Here is a 26,759-nt window from a genome sequence, read left to right as displayed (position 1 = left end):
TGTCTGGGCGACGCCAGCTCTCGCAAGAGTAGTTCACACTTGCAAGGGAGAAACAATAAGTTTCGACTACTGGACACTTCTTTTATCAGGGTAAATATTTTCCCACCTAGGATGTTGGGGTGTGTGCATCACGCTATTTAGTAGGGGCTAAGAGCCATGTCTGTCACAGCTTCTCTGTCTGCTGTGAGCCTAATCGTTGTATATGTTCCCAGAGGCACATTGTAGCAGGACACCTGTGCTTCTCACAGCTTCAAAGGCTGTGCTGGAATTTATGTTAAGTGCCCTGTTGTTTTGGCTCCCGTGTGTTTCCAGCAATGCTGGTCTGAGGGGGGGGGGGGGGGGGCTGGCTGTCTGGCTACATTCCACCCCCTGATGCACCACACTACATCCCAGATTGCAAGGTGGCGGTGATGCCAGCAGCTCTTGCCCTCCTTGGGGAAATCTAGAAATACCCAACAACCAAATTAGAGGATGAGGGTTCGCGGAATTGGTTAGGATCCCTTTTTAGCTCTAGGTATCTGATTTGTGTGGAGGAAAGAGCAGTTTGAATCAAACGCTTCATAATACATAAAGTTACACAAAAAACAATTACAATAATTAAAATGGTTAAAACAGTATTTACAACTGAATGTAAAAACGGGGAGAGGGAAAATCCCAAGTGTTGAGCTAACCATTGCATCCATGAGGTTTGTCCATTCTCAGCCACTGCATGTAAAATTTTAACTGCACCTTTAATAGCAACCACATCTTGCTCTATTTGCCCTGAATGATTTACATAAAAACAACAAGATTGGTTGATGACAGCACACACTCCTCCTTGCTGGGCTAGGGTAGCGTCTAGTGCTATTCTGTTCTGCAGAGCATATCGGGCCACAGACTGAAGTTGTTCATTTAAAAGCCCTAATGCATCAGCAGTATGATTAAGAGCAATTTCCAATTGTCCAGAAACGTTTGCTATTGCCATCTCGAGCTCAGTTATACCTAACCAAGGTATAAGTGCACGTGTAAATCGGTGAAAACCAGAGGGCCGTTCAATCAGGGGGTTGTAGGTGAACTTTCGTTTGGATCGGTGTATAAAACTTCCCAGATTTGTTATTCTGGGGGCATCAACATGAGGGTGTACTGTTAGTCCCTCGGGTACTGCATGTCCCAGTGAACACCTTCCAGTCCAACCTACAGGCAGATATTTATATGCCTTGTTCCCACAAATAAAGAACAAGCCAGGTTCTTTACTAAGAATAGGTGAATAAGGTCCTCTGTGCCACCTGCCCCCCTCAGGTTTAGGTATGGGTTGGTGATATGGAACACAATATCCCATCTTAATGTTAGTACAGAGCAAAACCATTAACAAATCTTCTAAAATTTGGTCTGAGCGAAAAAGTCCATTTTCATTACACTGATCTAATAAGGAGTTAATAGATTTGATTAGCAATGGGTTATAAATGTGTCCGGAACTAGGAATAAAGAACAGTGATTGGTCATACCAATCTCTGCTTTCAGGGTATCTACTCATATTCAGGGGAACAATTGTGGCATTATATATTCTAAAAAGGGGTCTATGTTCAAGTGTGCCGTTGATGGGACCTTTCCAACATTTCAAAGTCCTTTTGTCGTTCATGGGTGGGTAGGTAGTCCAATCCCCACTTCTTTTGTCAAATACAATTGTATGGGCACATTGCTGCTTATCTAGACTACCCATTTGTATGTCACCCTGAGTTTCAAAACAAATAGGGTATACTTCTTTAGATGATCCCGTTACATATTCCACAGGCCGTCCCCAAACAGTGCGATGCCATTGTCCCACCTCCCCCGAGTCAATGCGAGGGTGGTTGGTGTACCATGCTGCTCCCCACTGAAAGATGTCGCTTTTGTTCCACCAATCATTTAGGCTGAGTGGTACAAATTCAATTCCCAGTCCATTGGTTGAATTTAGCAAGGTGCACATCCAGCAATTTGTAGCACCAGCAGCTGAGGCGATGGTTTGGATTGCTCCCCGAAGAGGATGTTCTGGTATTGCCAAGGTGACTGGAGCCAACAGAAGGATCATGAGGGCTTGCAGGAACATATCTCGGGTGGGTCGTGTTCTAGCTAAAAAACTTATTTTAAAACCAAAAGCAAAAATTACACCTGCTATTATAAGTAATGGCAAATATATCAACAGTCCATAGTAGTCTCTAGTGATCAAACAGATCTGCTGCATGGTCCATTTTGCTGACAGGTTAGCTGGCAGGTTGCTCGGAACCATGGGACCATTCCTGCAATAAATCACATGGTCAGCCGGTCTTGGATGCGATCCAAGCCTCTGTAATGGTTATTAGCCTTTTATCAGCATTTAAGGCACTCCATACACCTTTCTCTTTATAGGCGTGCAAAACGCAGGTAAAGGTTCCCAGGGCTGGGTGTTTAATCACAACAGTGTCCCCGGGAGCATACTTGGAACTGTGCAGTGGTGTTCTGGCAGGGGAGATAGCTTTCCCTGTAGGGAAGAATCCCCTGCTGATTGGACTTCCTGTAGGAGTCTGTCTGTTGTTTAATCTCTGCACCACTTCGTCCAGTCTGTCTCCCCATGTGCCATCAGTAGGCTTCAAGTGATTCTTTAGCAACCCATTCCAGCGCTCGACCATGCCATTAGATTGAGGTCGATATGGAAGGTGGAAGGTCCATTGGACTCCATGGTTAAGGGTTCATTCCCTTATAAGTTTATTCTTAAAATGCGAACCATTATCTGATTGGATTTCTTGAGGCATTGGGACAATTGCTGTTAAGCGGTTTAGTCCCATAATTGTGGACAACCCTGTTGCCAATCGGGTGGGATATGCAAAACCAATCCCTGAAACAATTTCTACCCCAGTCAAGATGTATTTCCACCTCTGCCTTGTAGTGGGCAGTGGTCCGACATAATCGACCTGCCAGGTTGCCCATAGTGTTTTTCCATCTCTTAGCCTGGCAAACCTTTGTCCTTCTGCTATATGTTTTCTAGTCTCAGCACAAATAGCGCAGGCTTGCACCAGGTCTCTAGCCTGTCTGTGGGTGATAGGCCACCCCCTGATATGTGCTTGCCGCACTAACTCATCACTTCCTGTGTGTCCTAAATTATCATGTAACCATGAATATAAGCGTTCCCATTCTACTTGTGTGGTAAAGAGCTGGGCAGCTGCATCGGCTAAATTGTTTAACTGTGCAGCTGGGGTATTATTCCTCTGATGAGCTGAGACATGTCCTATAGACAGGGGTTGTTGCAGGGCATGCTGATATAACCACTTCCAGTATTCCAGTCCCCATACTGGTTTACCTCCTATTTCCCAGTGGTTATTTTTCCAGTTAGTGATCCACTGAGTGGCACCTGCCCATACCGCATAGGAGTCCGTATATACTGCGGTGGCTCCTGCTTCACAGGCCAGTTTAATTGCAGCCAATTCTGCAAGTTGTGCTGACCCATCAATTTCAGCAGTTAGGGGTGCTGCAGAGGTGTCTGCAGGCACTGCTGCAGCTTTTCCCTTCCATTTTCCTTTAACCAGCCTGGCACTGCCATCAGTGAACCTTACTCCCTCAGGCTTAGAAGGGTCAAATGGGGCAGCATCCTTAATGGGAGATTGCTGTGGAGGTAGGCTGTATTCATCAGGCATTCCTACTTTCCATAGGGATTCCTGAATCATAGTGGGGTTTTGTGCAGTGTCTGCACTACCTACCCTGTGGTGTATGTAAAGTGCCCATCTTTGGACAGTCATTTTTTGTGCTACACCAGGTGGTAACTCTTTCCCTTCCAATATAGGTTTAATGATTGGAAGAGGAGTGTGAATTGTGATGTCCTTATTCTGAGTTAATTCCTCAGTTTCTCTCAAGGCTGTGTAAGCTGCCAGAAGCACCTTCTCATAAGGCGTGTAGTTAGCCTGTGACCCTTGCCATGACTTGGAACCAAACTGAATTGGTCGTCTGGGAGCAGTGTCACTTTCTTGCCAGAGAGCATAAGACATTCCAGTGGCTCCCACAGTTAGGTACAAATGGAATGGGGCTTCAGGATGTATGGGACCCAGAGCCTGATAGGTGTGTATCTCCCCTATCAGTTGCCTGAGGGCTTCCTCATGGGCAGGAGCCCATTCCCAGGCAGCACTTTTCTTTAACAAATTGTACAATGGTCTGGCTATAATGGCAAAGCCAGGTACATGTTTTCTCCAAAACCCCAGGGTTCCCAAAATCTGTCTCAATTGATCTTTACTTTCAGGGGAGGGTGCCTGATTTAGCTCTTGCACAGTGTCATTAGGCACAGACCTGCTACCTCCCATCCATACAGTACCTAAGAATTTTATCTCTTGGGAGGGACCTTGGCATTTCTCAGCTGGTAACTCTAAATTAAGGGCTTCTAGTGCTTCTTTGATTTGATTCATAGCCTCCTGTACCTCTTCTGAGGTTTTCCCACCTATTAAGATGTCATCAATGTATTGCACAGTTTGTATATTGGGTGGCAGTATAAGGTCATCTAGGACCTTTGCCAGTGCCCCATGGCAAATAGTGGGTGAGTGTTTAAACCCTTGTGGCATTCGGGTAAAAGTGTATTGTACACTTCTCCAAGTAAAAGCAAATCTTTCCTGGTCAGCTGGTTGCAAAGGGACCATGAAGAACATGTCCTTTACATCTAATACTGCCAGCCAGGGTTTATCCCAGGTTTGTATGGTGTTTACAATATCTGTTATGCTAGGGACTGCTGCAGTTAATGGTCCAGTGTTACTGTTTAGCTTCCTATAGTCTATAGTGAGTCTCCATTTGCCATTTGGTTTCTTGATGGGCCACACAGGAGAATTAAAGTGAGAGTGGGTACGAATTAAAATTCCTCGCTGTTCCAAATCTTTGATCAGGTCAGTAACAGGGCTTATGGCCTCAGCTGGAACATTATACTGCTTTATGTTTGTTACTGTTGAGGGCGGGAGAGCAGGCGCGCTGCTAAGTAAGTTTACAGAATAGTGGGGAGGGCTTTCCTCTTCCAGGTGGGTGGCATGAGGAACAGAACTGACTCCAAAAGCCCATCTTTCCCCATTAATCCTTCCCTTCTTTCCTCTTAAAACGTCCATGCCCAGTATGTTGGCATTGCCCAAAATCACCTCATATTTTCGGGGCTGATGGTGGGGTTGCAATGGGATATCCAGTTTTATCTTAACTAATGGGTAAGTTATGGTACTGCCATTTACTCCCGTAACAAGTACCTGCTTTTGGCCAGTAGGTGGCGAGCCCTGAAAACTTTCTCGCTTAATCATGGACATTTGAGCCCCTGTGTCCATTAAGAAAGGAACAATGTGTTTGTCATTTACAGTTACATATATTCGGGGGTCTTTTGCTGTTGTTTTCTCCTCTTTGGATTTAAGCTGGTTTATTGGGAGAGGAGAGTGACCCCCGCAAGCTAGTTTCCCTGTTCTGGTAACTCTTGCAGTTGCTGCAGCAATGGAGTATACAGGGTGTTTGCAGCTGGGGAAGGAGGAGAGAGCTGCAGAGGTGCACTGGGAGTAGCATTAGTTGTCTCCCAGTCAGCTCTTATAAAGGTGGTGAATAATTTTAGCCGCTCTGTGGGCAGTCCATTTATCACATCTCTGGGATACCCTAAAGCCAGACATTGTCTCCACAACTTGGCTCTAAGCTCCTTTTCCTCCTGGGTTGGCTCTCGCTTGTTTTTATGTCCTTTAGATGGTGCCCCCTTGTTTCCCTGAAGGGAACGCATCTTAGCTTTGCCTGTCAGTGCTCTGATGTCTCCGAATTCTCTAAAGTATGACACCAGAAGGTTTAGCAGTGCCCGAAAGGTACTGTTATGTGCTGCAGCTTCTGATCTAAGGGACAGTGCCACAGCCCTATGGTTACTCGGAGCTCCCTTAAGCAGGGGTCTGAGATCCTCTACATTTACCTGACCCTCCCATGGACTTTCATAGGCTAACTCTTGAGGGTTTTGGCCAAGCATGCTAATGACAGCCACAGTTAATAGAACTGCTTTTACCTCATCTATGTTGGTCCAGTGCATTACTGTGGGTTCATCTGGGTAAATTCCTCTTGCCCATCGACAAGCCAGAGACCAAAGTGTTTTAGGGGTGTTCCCCTCTGAGTGTTCCAGGAATATTCCTGCACCTAAGTTAAGGCGCTCAGTTTCTTGGGCTGTCAGGCGTATATATCCACCCCCAGTGTCCCAGAGGCGGACCAGCCACTCTATTATACCTTCCTCAGGCTTTTTAGCAAAATCTCCCTGGATTGTTTTTAACTCCATGGGAGTATATTGGCGGGTGGTAATTTTGGTAAAGTGTGTTGGAGCTTTACTCCCTTTTCCCTTTTTACCTCCCCTTTTTGTTTTTGAAGAGGTGGATGGATCATTATCATCCCCTTCTTCATCCAGCTCTGCCCCACTCAAATTTCCCTCATGTTCTTCTGATTTGTGATGTGTGATAGCTGGTCTTAATTTTACAGAGGGACCTTCCTCCTCAGAGGAGGGGGACTCATCTGCTGAATCCCAAATGTCTCCATCCCATTCCTCAGGGTCTAGCCAGAGAGCAGTCTCAACCTTAGCCCGGTTGATTCTGCGTGTTTTAGTCTCCAGCTTTTCCCTTCGTTCTATCCCTTCTTTCTCAATTAAGGGAAGTAATCTTTTCTGAAGATGTTCCATATCCCTATTCAGTGTTCTTACTCTGGTATCTAAATTCTGGCATTCCTTGCGCAGTGTGTCCCTTTCCTGTTGTAGCCTATTAAATTCTGTTGCCAGACTATGATAATCTTTACAGGCAGCTTGCCAAATGTTAGTAAGCAGCCATATACAAGCACCTTTTCCTTTCCCTTTCTTCATCTTGCAGGCAGTTCTCCAGTTACAGAAATGCTGCCAGATCTCTGCTGGTTTTCCCCAATATTTCTCCAGCAGTTCTTTGCTCCACAGAGGATTTCCCCATCCCTCTTGGGTCAAACTTTTCTCTAGCTCAGGGAATTCTGTGGTGTTTATCATGACTGGTTTCATTGTGTTACTGTAGTGCAGCCTATATCACAATCCTGTTCGTGACGCCAAATCTGTTAGCCGATGGCCAGGGATGTTTGGTGAGGTGCCAGCTATGCCCGTTTATACCATCCGTGACTTTAACCGCTAGGACGCACTGTCCCTTCGCGGCGGGCAGCCCGGGCTAGGCTGACGGATGCCCCAAGGTCCTAACCACCCGTGACTTTAACTGCTAGAGCTCAGAGCTCCTTCGCAGCGGGCAGTCAACACTGACTGACAGGTGCCCCAATGGCAGCACTAAGAGCCTCTCCACACCCGTGACTTTAACTGCTAGAGCTCAGAGCTCCTTCGCAGCGGGCAGCCAGGATTGACTGACAGGTGCCCCAAGAGTTTGCCCCGTGGAGGCGGCACAACTCAACGCTAGGCTCTTAGTACTCTCACCTAATGGCCAGGCTTTATAGCCAAAACGGCTGAGGTTCTTTAATTGTGTTGGCTGCTTTACAGTAAACCAGAGAAACAAGTCAGGCTTATGCACAATGGTTACCAAAATTTATTAAACTAGATTCTAATCATGTGGTTACAAAATTGCTAGTGCCTACTTATTTAAATGTAGAGATGTTACACACACAAACAAGTTACAAAACTGAAGCCACAATCCCAAAGAAAGAAAACAAAGTATAGAGCTCTATTTCAAAATATGTGTACACTAAAGATAGGAGATCAGGTGTGGGTGCTTCTTACCCTCCTTGCATCTCTCGATTCCAGCGGTGCCAAGCCAGGATCGGTCACTCAATTCCGCGGAAAGACGAATAAGGGACAAGGCTTAGGGACCCTCTTAGCTGCAGAAGCCTTGGGAGGCTGTCACTTATCTGACCAGCAGATAGATAGTGAAAAGCACTCAAAAATCATGGTGCTGTAGGTCCCATACTTATACCTCTGTACTCCTTTATTCTCTTTCTCCTTTCTTATGCCAAATTGGGGCTGGTCTGTCTGGGCGACGCCAGCTCTCGCAAGAGTAGTTCACACTTGCAAGGGAGAAACAATAAGTTTCGACTACTGGACACTTCTTTTATCAGGGTAAATATTTTCCCACCTAGGATGTTGGGGTGTGTGCATCACGCTATTTAGTAGGGGCTAAGAGCCATGTCTGTCACAGCTTCTCTGTCTGCTGTGAGCCTAATCGTTGTATATGTTCCCAGAGGCACATTGTAGCAGGACACCTGTGCTTCTCACAGCTTCAAAGGCTGTGCTGGAATTTATGTTAAGTGCCCTGTTGTTTTGGCTCCCGTGTGTTTCCAGCAATGCTGGTCTGAGGGGGGGGGGGGGGGGGCTGGCTGTCTGGCTACAGAGGCCAGAGCCATCAGTGCACAGGCCCTGTAAATCAGCCCCAGCCAGTGCCTACCCCCCATTCCCTGGCAGTGAGTTCCATTGGAGCCATGGCAGCAGCGACTCCTGGTGGTCCTGGTTTCTCCTAGAACCCCTGGGAGGCTCCACAGGGCCCTGGCCATATTATCTCTTCTGCTTACTGTTTGTGGTGAGGGAGGGTTGAAGAATAATGTGCATCCCAGCCCACCCAGTCTGCACCCCTTCTCCCACTTTGGAGCTGAACCTGTGCAGGGGCCTCTTTGGGGTCTGGGGGTGGTGAAGAGAGACCAAGAAGGTGCCTTACTCCCCCGACCATGCAGCAGAGGGTCAGTACGTACTAAAGCCCCTCCCTACCTCAGTTTTGGAAGGGGGAGAGGGAAGGAGACAATCTGTGTCAATAACGATATTGACGACTTAACGGTAGACCAAAAAACTGCACCCCCATAGCCAGCTGGGGTAACTGAGGCTCAGAGAAGGGATTTTCCCACTCAGAGCTGGAGGCAATGCCAGGAAGGGTGCCCCTGTAACCCACACATCTCCTGGGTGTGGTGTTCTGTCCCATCTAGTGGCACTGAGACCACTTAGAGAGAGAGAGAGAGATTAAGGAGTCTGCTCTACAGCCTTACCTAACAGCCATATGGCTTTGAGCTCATGCAGTAGAGGCTCATGCACTAAGCTCCAGAGGTCCCAGGTTCGATTCTGCCTGCTGACGACCGGGGTCTGTTGGTGTTACACCCCCACAGCTTAAACTTCCAGTCCCTGTTGCCTGTCACAGTGTTTCAGGTAACAGAAGGGAAGCAGCCTGTTTCATGCTGAAGATTACACAGGGGGCTGGGGCAGTTTGAATTCAAACTGGAACAGATGCAGAGAAGGGCTACTAGGATGATCAGGGAAATGGAGAGCCTACTGTACAAGAGGAGACTGGAAGATCTTGGCTTATTTAGCGAAACAAAATGAAGACTGGCGGGTGATCTAATTGCTCTCTCTACATTTATCAGAGGGATAAACACCAGGGATGGAGAAGAGCTATTGGAGCTAAAGGAAAATATTGGCATCAAAACAAATGCGGCTAAACTTGCCATCAGTAACTTTAGACTCAAAATTAGAAGCTTTCTAACCATCAGAGGAGTGGGGCTCTGGAACAGCCTCCCATCAGGAGCAGTGGGGACAAGAAAGGTAATTGGTTTTAAGCTGGAGCTTGATAAATTTATGGGATGATATGAAGGGGTTGCACACAGCAGATGAGGACGGGACTGGACATGATGACCCAGCTGGTCCCTTCCAGTCCTATGTTCTTTACTGAAGGGGTGGGGAGCTCCCACCCTTACAGGTCTTCCTGCTCCCCCCTGCTGCCCTTCTAACTAGGCTAACTGAAACCCTCCTTGTAATGGGCTTAGTAATGAGTTACCCTCTAGCTTCCTCACGTGAATCATCACTAGGCGCACAGTGCAGTCATTGCCCCCAGGCCTCAGTAATAACCAACAGGACCAGTTTAAAATCCTATAGCACCTTTATGGATAGCAGAGCAGGCAGACCACAGTCCTGATTGCTGTTTTCAGCATCAGCTGCTAGTGGCAGGGGAGCCTTGCTCTGAGGGCATGCCAGTCACCAAGCCTCATGGATGGGACAGGTGAACTGTGGATCCAAAGGTATAGATAGCAGGGGAAGGCTGCCACCTCCCCACGTCACCCAGCTACACTGCAGAGAGCACCGTGCATGCACACTCTGCTCTCTCTGGCCGGACACACCACTGTTCCCAACACAGCTACCTAACTGCTTCTGCATGTGTCCCACACTCAAGCGGGAGAAAGAAATATTCCTGGGTAACAAACGTTTCAGAAATGATTTTCAGACAAGAAAATGGGGCTGTCTGTCCTTTTCTATTTTATTACCATGTATTACTTGTACAAAGCTAGTGCCTGAGGGCTGCGGTCTCATTCTCTCAGGCAAACGGACATGAATTGCTGCTGCTGCGGCTATTGAAGGCCGTTTCTCTGACCTTGCCTTGGGCTGTCTGGGACCATTGTGCCAGAATTTCTCATTTACGTTCTTTGGAGTCTCACTTGAGCTTGTATGCCACCATCCACGGGGACAGAAACCATTCCGAAGCTTAAAAGCAACAGTTAAACCAGTTTAAATGTGTCTACATTGGTGGATTGTACCTGTTTCGCTAAATCAATTTTGAAATTAATTTATACTTTTGTGGTGTACATAAAGCCTCCCACCCGGATTCTCAAAGCCACCTGGGCACCTAAGCCTGTTGATGGGCAGGGGGCAGGGTTTTCAAACGTGCCTAATTCCCATGGGCACCTAACTTCCCTCTCTGGTGCGGTTCTTTCTCCAAGCTCCCCGGAAGAGCTGGGCACCGAGGCGCCCGCCCGCCTCCTCAGGCGGCGACACAGGGGTAAAGCGCTGTCCAGGTGCGACCGGCGCGGCGCGGCGCGGCCCCGAGCTCCCTGGGAGCCGCGCGGCGGGGAGCCGGGGGCGCGGAGCCGGGGCCGGTGGAGCCGGGGCCGGGAGCCGGGGGCGGGAGCCGGGGAGCCTGAGCCTAGGGCTGTAGGCCGGGGGCCGGGGCCGCGCGGCCGGGGCCGGGAGCGGGGAGCCGGGGGCGGGGGCCGCGCGGCCGGGGCCGGGAGCCGGAGCCCGGGGAGGAGCCGGCGGTTCTGGGGCCAGCGGCGCGCTCAGGAGGGTCCCTCGACTTCTTCCTCCCAGGAAAAATGAGCCGAACCCGCCGCGCCGCGCCGCGTCTCCGCCCCCACTCGGCCCTGGCAGGCGCGGCGGGGCCCGGGGCGGGGCAGGACGAGGCGCCGGTTGCGACCCGGCCTCGGCCCCCCAGGGCTCCCGGCGCCCGGCCGGCCAACACCGACCCCCAGGCGGGCGCTTCCGGCCAATCAGCAGCCCAGGTCAGAGGTCACCAGACCATGGCTCGGGTCAGGGGTCAAGCCCGAGTCTCACGAGACGGACGAGGCCAGCGTCGTCTCAGGGCTAAGCCCCGCCCCGAGTCCGTGCGGGCCAATAGGGACAAGGGGTTGGGTCGGGTCGCCATGGTACCGGCGGCAGTTGGGTTTGAAGTGGCCAATGGGGGCTTGGGGCGCCAGGTTTAAGCAGCGCGAGGGGGCGGAGCTTCGAGAGTAGAGACTGACTGAGGGAACGTGAGCGAGGCGTCCCGCTGTCCCCGGTGGTGCGTCCCCGGAGTGCCCCGCGCCGGTCTCTGCGGTGAACGCCCGGCCTCGCCGCGGGCCGGTCTCTGGTCTGGCGGCGGCGGCGGCGGCGGCGGCGTGTGTGTGTGTGTGTGTGTGTGTGCGCGCGCGCGTGCGCGTCCGTCCGTCCGTCGATCTGGGGGGAGCCGGGGCGGGCGCGCGGGGGGGGAGCCGGGGCGGGGGCTGGTTGGTCTCTGACTCACCTGTCGCTCTCTTTCTCCCCCCCAGGCCGCTCCCCCGCCATGGCGCAGTTTGTGTTCGAGAGCGACTTGCACGGTCTGCTGAAGCTGGACACCCCGATCCCCAACGCCCCGCTGGCGCGATGGCAGCGCAAGGCCAAGGAGAGCAGCGTCTCCGTTGCTGGCCCCGGGCCCAGCCCTGCCAACGCCAGCAGCACTGGCCTCTCCCCCATGAAACCAGCCAACCGGCCCCACAGCACCAGCAAAACCCCCTCCAAAACCCCCGGTGAGTCAGAGCTGGGGCTGGTGCCCCGCTGCGTGCAGATGGGTGAGCAGAGTTAGCCCTGCGTCAGCCAGCCCGTTGTGTGGGAAGCAGGGCACCAGCGACCTAGCTCAGGTCTCTCCTTTGACAGGGCACAGAAGGCCACTAGCGAAGCTAAGTCACCATGGGCTGATAGAGTACCGTCAGGGATCGAAAACTGGCAAAGAGGAACCAGAATAGGGTTAGTCAGTTCTTCTTGTGGCTTGTTATGTTTACTACTGATCTGGAAAGGGGATGAGCAGTGAGGTAGCACAATATGCAGATGACACAGCTACTAGGATAGTCTGGGCTGGAGAGAACTGTGAAGAACTTCCGAGAGACCTGAAGAAGTTGTGTGAATGGGCAGCACGATGGCAAATGGATTCCTTTGTTGCACATTGAAGGGAGAAACTTAAACTCCTCATATACTTGATGGGCTCTAAATTAACTGTCAACCCAAGAAAGGGAGCTTGGCAACACCAAGGCAGCTCTAAGCGTGCAGCTGTGGTTAAAAAAAAATGGTTAGGAATGGGATGGTGAATATTAGAGGAATATTCTAATGCAGTGGTCCCCAAACTGTTTACCTCGTGCACCCTCCCTTATCCCTGTATGTGCCCCCCCCCCCATATCTGGGGCTGGGAGCAGGCCACAGCTCGGGGGGAAGGGGGGAGATGTACAGGGGTAAGTGGGCTGAGGCTGGGGCCAGGAGCAGAACTAAGGGGCACTCCCTCCCCACCCTCTGTGGGTGTTGGCCTGGGCCCCAGCTGTGTCCCCCTGAATGTTCCTCTGTGCCCCCTCCCGGGGGGGGTGCCCCACAGTTTGTGAACTCTGTTCTAATACATTTACCTAAATAATTGGTGTAGCCTTATCTGAATACTGTGTACAGAACTGGGCACCTTGTCTCTTCAGTAGCGCAGAACTAGAGGGGGCTCGGAAAAGCAATGATCAGTGGTCTGTGAAAGCTCTTCTGTGAAGAGAGATTAGGAAGACTGAGTTTGTAACCTTAGAGTATGAATGGGATGGAGAATATAATAAGTGTACATGCATATATGCATGAAGGAGGGCAAAAAAACCTCTTCCTGGAGAGGGAAGATCAGGAACTCTAGTTCTCCCTGTCACATAATACAGAACAAGGAGGATGTTCGATTACTTTGAAAGATGGGGCGACTCTCAACCAGTACAAGGAAAAAAAATTTTTTTCATAAAACTTTAGACTGTGGAATCCACTGCCACAGGAATCAGAGGCCAAGGACTTGACGCAATTCAGAAAGGAATGGACATTTTTATGGATATCAAGAATATTCAGAGTTAACATTATTGACAAATTCTAGAAGGGCTATTTTAAACTTTGCATGTCAGAGTTTAAGCCAATCTCTATTAGTGATGGTCAGAAGACCTATATGGGGCACATCTGCTACTTGGGGGTGGTTACACATTTCTCCGCTGCATCTTGAAGTGGCCCTGTTAGAGAGGACACTGAGATAGGTGGATCTTATTGTCTGATCCAACATTTTGAATTCCTACGTAAGGACTCCTGGCTCTGGGGTCTGTAAGTGGCTGCAGTCACAGTGACTGGGCTCTGGTGTTGCTGAGCTCTGCACAGTGGATACTGGTGACCTTCTACATGATAGTGCCACCAGTCTGTCCTTGGTTCCTCTCTAGAGGAATCTCTGTTTGGCTGCCCCTGGAGAGGACTGAGAGGTATGTATAAGTTGAATGGCGAGTCTTTTGAAACAATTTGAGGCTCTTCCTGGAGCTATGAGTGATGCTGCCTGCTGTTGAAGCCATTGCTTTGGAGTTCAGAGTGTCTCTTAATGAAGTTAAGCTGGGACCCAGGCCCTTCTAAGATGTGCTGAGGGTCAGAGAGGACCAGCAGCACATGATCATTGGATTGGAGGCAGCTGGTTATCTACTGCATCAGCCTCTTCCCATCCAGTCAAGATCCTGGGATTTGTTTGTGTGGCTGCACTACAGCCTCCAGGCTGGCAAAACACCAACACCTGGAAAACATGGTGTGCAGCCAGCAGTGCCTGAGGGCCTTTGAGGCAAATACTGTCTATCTTGGCCCTTGCTGGGCAGTTTGCTTCAACTAACTGCGGATGGAATGGCTCTCTTCTGTATACAACACAGGTAAATCAGGATCCAAAATCCAGAGCACACCGACCAAGGCAGGCAGGGACCGCTACATTCCCAACCGCAGTGCCATGCAGATGGAGGTTGCTAGCTTCCTCTTGACCAAAGAGAATGATTCTTCTGAGGATACACCTACCAAGAAGGTGAGCAACGCGTTCTCCTAACAGCCAGTCTCTCCTAATCTTCTCCTGAGAAGCAAACTTCGGCGTATTCACACTGCTGCACAATGAGCAATTGGTGTGGTGCTCGCATCTGCAGCACTCCTCTTTATGGAGTGAGGCATGAAAAGTGGTGGCTGGAATGGGTAGAGCTGTACAAAGTTATTGCAGGAGACTTGGGTTGTGGCCCCTAGGTACAAAGAGTGAGGGCAGAGTGTGCTTTTTGTTTTGTATTATATAATGCCTTGGGACCCTTGGCTAGCCTGTGCTGCATCTGGCAGGTCTGAATGCAAAACTTCTGGAAGGCTAATGAGATTTGCCCACACAGAGCTGGCTATTCCAGGCTCAAAGCTTGAGGACTTGGCTGCATAAGGAAATTCCACAGAACTTGTTGTGGAATAAGCTATTTAGCAGTAGCTATGGCACTGTAGAGTCACGGTCTATATTATTCTGGAATGACTTCTCCATATAGGCAAGTCATGAAGCAGTTGTACAAAGCCAGTCCCTTGTGACCATATTTCCACACTGGGAAAGGGATGCAAAAAAGGGCCAATCTGGGGGCAGCTGGTACACTACAAAACTGGCCAAACAGAGGACAGCTTTTCAAGTGAACTAGGGGCAGCCTGGAGAACTGGCTTGCATGCAGCTGGTTCTCCAAGCAAAGCAGCATACCATCTGGAGCAGAGGGAACTACCTTAAGCTGATGGCACAGCTGGGGCCATGGGGCCACTGAGCTGTTGAGCTACATTCCTGTTTTACCCGTATTCCCTCTGAATGTGGTAGGAAGACTCAAGTTTGCCTGAGAGGATCTGTATATCTTATCTACAGGAGCAACAGAAGGCTTGGGCGCTGAATCTGAATGGGTTTGATGTGGAAGAAGCAAAGATCCTCCGGCTTAGTGGGAAGCCTCAAAATGCCCCAGAAGGTATGCAGGGTTTGGGGGTGATCTGAAAGCACCTCTGTGCTGGAAGGGAAGAAGGGCTCCTTTTTCCTCAAAGGAGGGGTGCATAACAGAACCCTGACTGGTATCCTGTGTACTCTCCCACCCCAAGCAATGGGATGTGTGCAAGTAGCTGTGTACCCAACTGAGCTCTGGAACACCATAAGTTCCTTAATAGCTTTCCTTTGTGGTCAGTGGCTTACTGGCATCCTGGCCACTGCACACCTCTCAAGTATAAGCTGAGCAGTAGCTGCACAAGTCAGTGATTGACACTGCAAACAGCAAATCCTCCCTAAAAATTTGCTTTTGGCCCAAAGCTCCTTCAAGGAAAGGCTGCAGTAGAATATTGAGTAGCCCCCACCCACCCCATACTATCCTTGGTTTAAGTCATGCTTCAGTTGAACTGTTAATTAACAGGGGATTGGGGAAAAGTGAAATTTCCCAAGCCCACCAATTTGAATCTGGTTTCAGCAGGTAAAGTGGCTGCCATCTGAAGATGGCTCGATAGGTTGCATAAAAGGAGTTTCAGAGTAGCAGCCGTGTTAGTCTGTATTTGCAAAAAGAAAAGGAGGACTTGTGGCACCTTAGAGACTAACCAATTTATTTGAGCATAAGCTTTCGTGAGCTACAGCTCACTTCATCGGATGAGACTCATCAGCTCAGTCTCCTAGTGGGCAGGTGTCATAACACCACAGCTTGCTCCGCTGGCCTGAAGCAAGTGCATCTCCCTTTTAAGGCTTGTCTTTGCCTTCAGTGGAAGACTCCCTGTGCCTAGGTGAGCCACAAGTTTGCCAGGATGAGTTGGAAGAAACTATCTAGTGAGTAACCATTGCTGTCTCTCTGGCTTACAGGTTACCAGAATAACCTGAAAGTGCTCTACAGCCAGAAAACAACACCTGGGTCCAGCAGGAAGAATGGCAGATACATTCCCTCCATGCCAGACCGGATCCTGGATGCGCCAGAGATCCGTAACGACTACTGTAAGTGGGTTCTGCTGCTATGTCCAGGGCCCTTGTACTCCTGTCCATACTAGTATTTGCTACCCCCCTGTGCTGTGACATTTATAGAGGGCACAAGGTGCTACCTGCTGCTGCTTCACCCTGCATGAAGAGGTTAAACAAGATCAGACTTAAGAATTCTTGCAATATCTTTGATACTATCTCCAACTCAATGCTGTCACTTGGTGTCACTGTCACTGGTTGGCTATCTTCCAGTCCATTTGTCAGTCCATATGAGTGTCCCATTGTAGCTAATTCTAAGTAAGATTTTGAAAGTGTCTCTCCATAGGATCCTGGTCTTGTTCACACCTTGTTCTTTTCACCCACTCTGTTCTTCGCTTTGGCTAGCAGGTTCTTTTTTCTCTGATCTCAGACTTCTCGTAACTTGCAGGCCATTCCCCTCTGAAAGTCTGTCCTAAGACTTGTTCCGCTAGGGACTGAAATTAGCCTGAGCAGGCGCTTACTGCTGGGATTGCTCTTGTTTGGATGGTGCCTCTCCCTTGGTTCTGTGACTGCAGAACCTGGTGTACTCCCAAAGGAGTTCTTCAGCAAATCCATTAGTGTCTCAGTCTCTCTCATCTAGATCTGCTGGCTTATATGTTTAAACTTGGATGCTGTTGAGCAGAAGGGGCAAGTCCCTTGCTCTTTTTGAAGAGGAACTCAAAAGTCAGGCTTAAAAAGGGTTCAGTACAGGCCGTTTTCAATTGTAATTAACTTCTGCGCTTCCTGTGTGAGTGGGTGGCTCTGGTCCCCATCTCCTGATAACTGAAAGTGCCTCTTTCCCCATACTCCTCTTGCTGGCACTGACTCTGTTCTCCTGATTACCCTGACTCTGAATGCTCCTGTCTGGCTGCACTTCCACTTCAGGACAAGTTGTTTCTACTCTCAGGCCTCTGATTATTCCCTTGGGAAATCACACTGGCAGCTTGTTTCGTGCCCCAGCCTGTTGGGATTGTGGTGGCTTTTACCACTTTCTGTTGCACCTCATTCAGAAGGCCAAAGATGGGTGGGGAAATGTGTGCTTTTATGGCTGCCGTTTCCTTCATTGTGCCGTGGAGGCTGGGTTCCTCTCTGACAGAGGGGATGCCAAAAATTCCCTATAGGAGTGAGGGGGCTTGGGTTCAGTCATCAATCCCCCTACCCCAAATCAGCTGCTTTAGTGAGATGGTAGCTCCACCTAGGAGCAAGGTGGATGGGGTAAAAATAGCAGAAAGTGCCTGTTCTCAGCCAAGACAGGGCAGCTCCCTTCCTTGGCTCAGCAGTTTGGTCCTAGAGGAACAATGGAGCCTTCTCTCAGCTTGGTCACTGCTGTGTCATTGGCACTCTTAGGGCACACTAACACACAGGCTGACACTGGGTGGCTTGCTGGATAGTGTCTGTATCTAACCTTATAGGAAAGGGAGTTCAGAGCTTCATGCAACTGGACTGGAATGAAAAGCTTCAGTGCACTGATCCTGTTAGCTAGGATTCCAACATGCTACAAGGCCAATCCCCTACCTGTAGAGGGCCATGCACACCTGTGGCACTATGGAAATCTGGTGTAGGTGGGAGTTCCTGGTCCATCAGCATTGGGGGTGAAGAAGCTGGGGGAAGGGGGGGGTACTCTTGCCATGGTGCTGAGCCAGGCTGCAGGCAGGACTTCCCTGGGGTATTGTAATGAGCAACGGGCATAGTGTGTGACCTCTGCTGTGTCTTCTGATCTTAGATCTGAACCTCATTGACTGGAGTTCCCAGAACTTCCTGGCTGTGGCTCTGGATAACTCTGTGTATCTGTGGAATTACTCCTCTGGCGAGATCATCCAGCTGCTGCAGTTGGAGCAGCCAGATGACTACATCTCATCAGTGTCCTGGATCAAAGAAGGAAACTACCTTGCTGTCGGCACTAGCAATGCTGAGGTCCAGGTGAGAGGAATCCTGCAGTACGGGGAGGGAAGAGTCTTTTAAATAGAGGCTCCTGCCCCGGGACCGTTGTTGATGCCATTAACAACTGCTTCTTTGAGCAACTAGTCCTGGAACCCACAAGGGGGGAAGCAATTCTTTATTTAGTTCTAAGTAGTACACAGGATCTGGTCCAAAAGGTGAATATAGCTGAACCACTTGGTCATAGCAACTGTAATGTAATAAACTTAACATGCTTGAAGAGGGGAAAATACCAGCCCCCCTCCCCTCTCCAACAATAGAATTTAAAAATCCAAAAAGAACTGCACAAAAATGAGGAAGCTCCCTTAAACAGAAATTAAAAGTAACAGTGACGAGTGAAATGCCCGCAAGCTGCATGGAAACTTTAAAAACACCATAATAGAAGCTCGCTACATGTGTACCCAAATTTAAAAAAAAAAAAAGTCCGAGGACCGAAAACCACCACCATGGCTAAACAGAGTGCAAAAGGCATTCAGAGATCAAAAGACTTCCTTTAAAATTTGGAAGTCAAATCCCACTGAGGAAAACACAAAGAAACTTTGGCAAGTCAAGTGTAAAAGTACCAATTATGTTGGCCACAATAGAATTTGAAGAGCAACTAGCAAAAGACAAACTAACAACAAAAATTGAGTGCTTCAGAAGTAGAAACAATCAGTGGGGCCACTGGATGATCGAGATGCTAAAAGCATTCAAGGAAGATGAGGCCATTCCAGAGAAGCTAAATGAATTCTTTGCATCAGTCTTCCCTGCAGAGGATGTGAGGGAGATTCTCACACTGGAGCCATTCTTTTTAGGTGACAAATCTGAGGAACTGAAATCTGAGGAAAATTCAGAGTTCCAGATTGTGGGTTCAATAGAGGTTTTGGAACAAACTGATAAATTAAACAGTAATAAGTCAGCAGGACCAGATGCTATTTGCCCAAGAGTTCTGGAGGAACTCAAATACAAAATGGCAAAACTAACAACTGTGATATGTAACCATCATTTAAATCAGTTTCTGTAATAGATGACTGGAAGATAGCTAATGTAATGCTGATTTTTTTTCAAAAAGGTCTCCAGAGGTGATCTTGGCAATTACAGGCCAGTAGTCCTAACTTCAGTACTAGGCAAACTGGTTGAAACTAAAACAGGATTATCTGACACCTGGTCAACATGGCTTTTGCAAAGGGAAACCATGCCTCACCAATCCATTAATTGTTTGTGTGGGTCAAACATGTGGACTGGTGTGATGCAGTGGATATAGTGTACTTGTACTTTCAAAAACCTTTGACAAGTCACTCACCAAGGGGTCTTTAGCAAAGTAAGGAATCATGAGATAAGAGGGAAGGTCCTCTCTTGGATCAGTAACTCCTTAAAAGATAGGAAACAAAGGGTAGAAATAAGTGGTCAGCTCTCTCAGTTGAGAGAGGTACACAGCAGAGTCCCCCAAAGATCTATACTGGGATCTGTGCTGTTCAACATATTCATAAATGATCTGGAAACAGAGAGAAACAGTGAAGTGGCAAAGCTTGCAGATGATTCTAAATTACTTAGGATAGTTAAGTCCAAAGCAGACTGCGAAGTTACAAAAGGATCTCACAAAACTGGGTGACCAAGAAAATGGCAGATTGCATTTATCAACACTGAGTTTCAAGTAATTCCCATTGGAAAACATAATCCCAACTATGCATACAAAATGATGGGATCTAAATTGGCTGTTACCACTCATGAAAGATCTTGGCATCATCATAGATTCCTAGATATCATGGATAGTTCTCTGAAAACATCTGCTCAATGTGCAACAGCAATCAAAAAGGATAAGTGTTAGGCATCATTAGGAAAAGGGATAGATAATAAGACAGAAAATATGCCACTACATAAATCCATGATAGGCCCATACCTTAAATATTACATACAGTTCTGGTGTCTCCATCTTAAATAAGGTGTATCAGAAGTTGAAAAAGTAGAGAGAAGGGCAACAAAAATGAGATGTCTGGAACAGCTTCTGCATGAGGAGAAATTAAAAAGACTGGGACTGTTCAGCCTGGAAAGGAGGAGACGAGGGGGAGACAATAGAAGTAGGGCTGTCGATTAATGGCAGGTAACGCACGTGATGAATTGCACTGTCAAACAATAGGACACCAATTGAAATTTATTAAATATTTTGGATGTTTTTCTACCTTTTCAAATATATTCTATTACAACACCGAACACAAAGTGTACAGTGCTCACTTTATATTATTTTTGATTACAAATATTTGCACTGTAAAAATGATAAACACAAGAAATAGTATTTTTCAGTTCACCGCATTCAAGTACCATTGTGCAATCTTTATTGTGAAAGTGCAACTTACAATTGTATCTTTTTGTCACATAACTGCACTCAAAAACAAAACAATGTAAAACTTTAGTGCTTACAAGTCCACTCTGTCCTACTTCTTGTTCAGCCAATCACTAACACAGACAAGTTTGTTTACATTTACAGGAGATACTGCTGCCTGCTTCTTATTGACAATGTCACCAGAAAGTGAGAACAGGCGTTCACATGGCACTGTTGTAGCCAGCACTGCAAGGTATCTACATGCCAGATGATGCTAAATATTCATATGCCCCCTCATGTTTCAGCCACCATTCCAGAGGACATGCTTCCATGCTGATGATGGTCATTTAAAAAAAAAAAAAAAAAGCGTTAATTAAACTTGTGACTGAACTCTTTGGGGGAGAATTGTATGTTTCCTGTTCTGTTTTACCCGCATTCTGCCATGTATTTCATGTTGACCCAGTACATGTTCATTTAAAGAACACTTGCACAGCAGATTTGAGAAAATGCAAAGAAGGTACCAATGTGAGATTTCTAAAAATAGCTACAGCACTCGACTAAAGGTTTAAGAATCTGAAGTGCCATCCAAAATCTGAGAGGGATGAGGTGTGGAGCATGCTTTCAGAAGTCTTAAAAGAGCAACATTCAGATACAGAATCTACAAAACCCAAACCATCAAAAAATAAAATCAACCTTCTGTTGGCATCTGACCCAGATGATGCAAATGAACATGCATCGGTCCGCTCTGCTTTGGATTATTATTGAGCAGAACCTGTCATCAGCATGGACTTATGTCCTCTGGAATGGTGGTTGAAGCACAAAGGGGCATATGAATGTTTAGCACATCTGGCACATAAATACCTTGTGACGCTGGCTGCAACAGTGCCATGCGAATGCCTGTTCTCACTTTCAGCTGACATCGTAAACAAGAAACGGGCAGCATTATCTCCTGCAAATTGTAACTAAACTTGACTGGCTGAAGTAGGACTGAGTGGGCATGTAGGTTCTAAAGTTTTACATTGTTTTATTTTTAATGCAGTTATTTTTTTGTACAGCATTCTACATTTGTAAGTTTAACTTTTATGATAGAGATTGCACTACAGTACTTGTATTGGGTGAATTGAAAAATCCAGTAACTCCTCACTGAACATCCTCTTCGTTAATGTTTCGTTGCTGATCGATTAGAGAACATGCTCATTTAAAGTTGCACAATGCTCTCTTACAAAGTTGTTTGGCAGCCCCCTACTTTGTCTACTGCTTGCAGAAAGAGCAGTCCGTTGGAGGTAGCTAGTGGGGGCTTGGAACCAGGGTGGACCAGCAGCCCCCCATCAGCTCCCCGCTCCCTTAAGTTCCCTGTGCAGCAGCCACCCAGCAGGCTAGCAGTTGCCGGCAGTTCAGCTGTCCCTCCCCCCACTGCTATGTGCTGCTCCTGCCCTCTGCCTTGGAGCTTCTCGTGGGAGCCTCCTGCTTGCTGTGCAGGGCAGGATGGGGGAGGGGAAGAGGGGTGCTAATGTCAGGGTGTCCTCTGCTTACCCCATCTCCATAAAGCGGGGTGGAACGTGACAGGGCTCAGGACAGAGGGAGCTTCTGGCAGTAGCTGCTGTCTCAACATGCTGAGCTACTTCAAAAGGCAGTGTACTGAGTGGGGTCAGTGTACTTAAAGGGGTGATGCGCATCTCTCTCACACACACACACTCTGTATGTGTGTGTCTCTCTGCCATCCTGTCTCCCCTCTCTCCATTTGTGCTGCCTTGCAGAGTGTGAGGCTACATTTAACAATGTGTTAATCCTTGAGGGCTCAGCTGAGTGCTAGTTCATTATTTAGTAGTAAGGCATTCCCCAGGAAATATCCCACTGTCTCCACCCTCTGACTTCACCACCTCAACCAAGCTTCACATTAATCATTGCTGTGTGTGATTATTTTTTATATATATTTTTCCCCCCGGAACCTTCCCCCCCATTTACATTAAGCAAAAAGTGAATCCAATTTCCCCATAAGAATTAAAGTAGCATTTTTCAGTAACCTAACTACAATGTTAAGCAAGGAGTTACTGTACTATTTCTTCTGGTTTTTACCATGCAAATATTTGTAATAAAAAATATGAAGTGAGCACTGTACACCTTGTATTCTATGCTGTAATTGAAATCAATGTATTTGAAAATGTAGAAAACAATCCAAAATATTTAAATAAATGGTATTATATTGTTTAATAACACAATTGTCCAAACTTCAAACTCTCTGGGCAATGCCTTCTAGTGGGTTTTGTGAAGATGGCACTGGATTGTTAACACTTGATAATTAATTGTGAAGGTCCCTAATATACATCTAGAGTTTCCAGCTGTCTCATGGGCATTGGGTATAAAATTCTTTGGATGGCTCCCCCATAGCCTAGTGCACTGAGAGGTTTAAACGCCATAGCCTTCAAGCAAAAGGGATCCAGGATTTGACAGCCAAGGTATGCACCAATGTGACAAGGGCTCTATTCTCATCTCCTTACACAATTAAGATAAATGACTGCTCTTAATGTCTCTTTGCAGCTGTGGGACATACAGCAACAGAAACGGCTCCGAAATATGATCAGCCATTCTTCCCGTGTAGGGTCATTGAGCTGGAACAGCTACATCCTTTCCAGGTAAGGACATGACCAAGGCATGGCAAAACAGGCTTTGAGCCCCCTGCTCTAGATGAACAGATGGACAAAACCAAATTGACTCTGCCTGTGCTCAGTGATCTGTTCACAAAGCCAGCAGTGCAGTGCTGCATGGACCCACTTCAGCATAACCAGGGCACCGATTCCCCAGATGCCAATAGAAAGTGAGTGAGGTCCTGGTGAACAGCCCATTTCTGCCCTGACCTGCTACAACTCCTCCCTGGTGCCTGGCCCAGCTTGGGGGAGGGACCTGAATATGTCAACACCTCTGGTTAGAAGAGGCTGGATTTAAGCCCCTGAATGTAGGGGCAGTGGGAGGGCCCTCCATTCTCCATAACCTCTGTATGAGTCCTCTGCAATGCAGTCCCTGCTGCTGTGTTCAGCTGTCTCCAGTAGCAGGTGACACCAAGATTACAGCATCACTGAATAGCGGCCCTTGCTGAAATCCCTGTCCAGACACTCTGTAGTGGGAGCCCCTTGGAGCAGTGGTGTATAGCTCACAAGCACAATACCACCCTGACTCAAAACTTCCCTCTGCAGTGGGGCAAGGACCGGTCACATCCATCATCATGATGTCCGGGTTGCTGAGCACCACGTGGCCACGCTTGCTGGCCACACGCAGGAGGTGTGTGGGCTCAAGTGGTCACCTGATGGCCGCTACCTGGCCAGTGGAGGCAATGACAACCTGGTGAATGTCTGGCCATGTGCCCAAGGGGACAGTGGTGACTTTGCTCCTGTGCAGACCTTCACTCAGCACCAGGGTGCTGTCAAGGTGAGTGGGTGGCTTGTGTGAGACTTGTTTGGTGTGCACAGGGCAGAGTGATGCAGCAGCTGCTCGATTCTACTTTCGTCTGTCAGTGCACTGGCAGTTTCCATCTGTTGGAGAGAGGCTTCTCCTGGGACATACAAAGAATCTGCCTGCCAGTGCTGCTCTCATGCATGGATGGCAGAACTGCTGTGGCTTGGCCTGACCTATAAGGGCAGTGGGAACAAGCTGTTCTTGCATGTCTTATGACTGGTGCCTCTCTCATAGGCTGTGGCCTGGTGCCCATGGCAGTCAAATGTCCTGGCCACAGGCGGTGGGACAAGCGACAGACACATCAGGATCTGGAATGTGTGTTCAGGCACCTGCCTCAACGCAGTAGATGCCCACTCCCAGGTGAGCTTCAGCACTGACTCTGTCCAAGACTGTGCTTTGGCACGGTGAGCAACATAAGTGCTGCCAAGGGATGGAACCTGAGGGCCAGGGCCTGGGATACTCCCCAGGAGAACAGGGGGGATGTTGTGGGGGAGGTTTCTTGTCTCTGGATGGGGGTGGATGTTGGGTACTACTGCAGTGTCTGTGTCCCTTCTTTGCGGGCTCTTTTGGGAGGTAAGGAGCTGGTCCCCAAACTACTCTACACCTGGTCAGTGACCTCTTGCTGCTGGTCTGCGACCTGCCAGTGTAACAAACTGCCTCCCTATAGGTATGTTCCATCCTTTGGTCGTCAAACTACAAGGAGTTCATTTCTGGTCATGGCTTTGCGCATAATCAACTGGTGGTGTGGAAATATCCTACCATGGCCAAGGTTGCAGAGTTGAAAGGTAGGTCTACATCCTTTGCTGTGCAGTCCAGGAGCAGCTGAGAGGGCTGGGATACAGGGCAGTGGGAAAGGGCTTGGCTGCGTCCAGACAGATCCTGAAAGTAAAGTCACTCTCCAGTCTTCGTGAGAGCAGCATCAGTGTGCTAGTGAGATGGGGTGATGGCAGCAAGGCATGTCCTGCTGGGAAGTGGCTCCACCCTAGGGGATGCTGAGGGGTCAGCTCTCCTTTGAGTTCCTCTGTGTTCAGCCTTCCAGAGCTGCCCAGGTCAGCCTGAGCATCAGCTGTGTGGGATGGAGTCTGTTTATGGGGGGAGAGCAGACTGAACTTATGTGACTGGGCATAAGTGGCTGAAAAGGACTCGTATTGGTGAGGGATGTGAGCAGAGCCCTGATAGTGCAGCTTCTCCTTCCCCAGGTCACACAGCCAGAGTCCTGAACCTGACCATGAGCCCAGATGGCTCAATAGTGGCATCTGCAGCTGCTGATGAAACATTGCGGCTTTGGCGCTGCTTTGAGATGGATCCAGTAAAGAAGAAGGAGAAGGCAGGCAGTGCCAAGAGCAGCATCATTCACCAGGGCATCCGGTGAGCATGGGAGATGCCACTGGCAAGAGAGATGGGGCTGCATTTTGTACAGTATTTTAAATGTCAATAAATACCTTAGTCTGCTTTTATAGAGTCTGATGGAATAAGTGTCCCTGGCTTGTCTTGGGATCAGACCTCTTAGGAACCAAACACAACCACCTGCCACTGCTGGACCCTGGCAGCCAGTGATCCAAAGTCAGTCAGCCACAGGAATAAGGGAAGTGGTTAGCCAAGGAGCTAGGCTACCTGTCTGGAGCCCTTCCCAGTCTGGGAAGAACCCTCCTAACCAAATCCCTTCTATACTGGCTACACAGCTCTATACTGGTGAGGGTGATGACCCAGTGCCTCCCTACCTGCAGTAACTAGACTTTGGGTGTCTGGTCAGTAGATCTGACCGGAAAATGTCAGGTTCCATTTTTAACTGGACTTTCTGGTCAAAAACCAGGCACTTGGCCACCCTATCATCAGCAACCAATGTTCCCAGCACTTATTGCACATGTTGGGGACAACTTCTGCTTTCTTAGGGTGGGGGAAGTAACCATGGGACAGCTGGGTTAGACTCAGTTCTGACCAGCAGGGAGGAATTTGTTGGTCTAGATGAAATTACTATAAGGTGGGTGCACAACTGGGTGAAAGACTGTACTGAGAGTAGTTATCAATGGCCTGGTGTCAAACTGGGAGGGGAATGATGGAGGGGGGAGCCCCAGGTGGCTTTCCTACACTCCCAGCAGGGAATGGGGAGGTGAAAAGCCTCAGGTGGCTTCCCCTGCACTTTACGGAGAAGAGGGAGTGGTCGGGGGGGGGGGCAGCCAACCAAGAGCCTGTGGGGCAGCTAGGCCCCTGGGAGGGAGCCATAGGCGCCGACTCCATGGGTGCTCTGGGGCTGGAGAACTCCCGGGGGAAAATTATCAGGTGCTCCACACCCACCAGTAACCAAGCTCCCCACTCCTTGCTGCCTCTTCCCCTGAGGTCCCACACCTGCCTTGCCTCTTCCCCCAAGGTGCCTCCCTCCTTCTTTAGTTGGGGATTGGTCCTGCTTTGAGCAGGGGGTTGGACTAGATGACCTCCTGAGGTCCCTTCCAACCCTGATATTCTATGATACATTTTTGACAGTGATGGTAATTAACCATTAGAACAATTTACCAAGGGGGAGTCTCTATCACTGACAAATTTTTAAATCAAGATTGGATGATTTTCTAACAGTTCTAGGAATTGTATTAAGGCTGTAAGAACTGCCATGCTGGGTCAGACCAATGGTCCCACTAGGCCAGTAACCTCTCTCCCACTGAGGCCAGTCCCAGAGCTTCAGGGGAGAGTAGTTGCACCATAACCCTTTTGGAGAGACAGCCAACCTTGTTTTGCCCATCTGGTACAGGGGACGGGAGAAACCCTGAGCATGGGATTACATCCTTGACCATTTTAGCTAATGGCCATTGATGGTCTTATCCTCCACGATTTTATGTAGTTCTTTCTGAACTGTTATGTTTGGTCATCAC

At 48.6% G+C, this 26,759-nt stretch overlaps 1 protein-coding gene and 1 long non-coding RNA gene across 5 annotated transcripts; one reads left to right on the top strand and one right to left on the bottom strand.

Annotated features, from left to right (window-relative positions):
- Positions 1 to 9,577: 9,577 nt before the first annotated feature.
- LOC122466822 lies at positions 9,578 to 21,290 on the bottom strand. The gene is made up of 3 exons (XR_006292678.1): positions 20,912 to 21,290; positions 19,052 to 19,057; positions 9,578 to 9,588 (listed from the first exon to the last, which is right to left on the bottom strand). It is a non-coding gene; the product is annotated as an uncharacterized LOC122466822 (long non-coding RNA).
- On the top strand, positions 10,687 to 25,352 carry CDC20 (cell division cycle 20). Of its 4 annotated transcripts, none has more exons than XM_037906062.2 (11): positions 10,687 to 10,737; positions 11,746 to 11,982; positions 14,128 to 14,273; positions 15,117 to 15,213; positions 16,080 to 16,208; positions 17,932 to 18,128; positions 22,984 to 23,078; positions 23,637 to 23,868; positions 24,130 to 24,255; positions 24,563 to 24,680; positions 25,095 to 25,352. In XM_037906062.2, exons 2-11 carry the CDS (start codon positions 11,760 to 11,762, stop codon positions 25,265 to 25,267), a joined length of 1,536 nt encoding a protein of 511 aa, XP_037761990.1. In that variant the 5' UTR covers positions 10,687 to 10,737; positions 11,746 to 11,759; the 3' UTR covers positions 25,268 to 25,352. The 4 variants fall into 4 exon arrangements, with proteins under 4 accessions (XP_037761990.1, XP_037761988.1, XP_037761989.1 ...); XM_037906060.2 differs by lacking the exon at positions 10,687 to 10,737 and adding an exon at positions 11,417 to 11,498; XM_037906061.2 differs by lacking the exon at positions 10,687 to 10,737 and adding an exon at positions 11,428 to 11,533.
- Positions 25,353 to 26,759: the final 1,407 nt, after the last annotated feature.

The sequence above is a fragment of the Chelonia mydas genome, chromosome 8, assembly GCF_015237465.2.
Source record: "Chelonia mydas isolate rCheMyd1 chromosome 8, rCheMyd1.pri.v2, whole genome shotgun sequence".
Classification (NCBI taxonomy): domain Eukaryota; kingdom Metazoa; phylum Chordata; order Testudines; family Cheloniidae; genus Chelonia; species Chelonia mydas.
The sequence above is the reverse complement of the archived record's forward strand: the minus strand, read 5'-3'. Positions and strand labels throughout refer to the sequence as shown.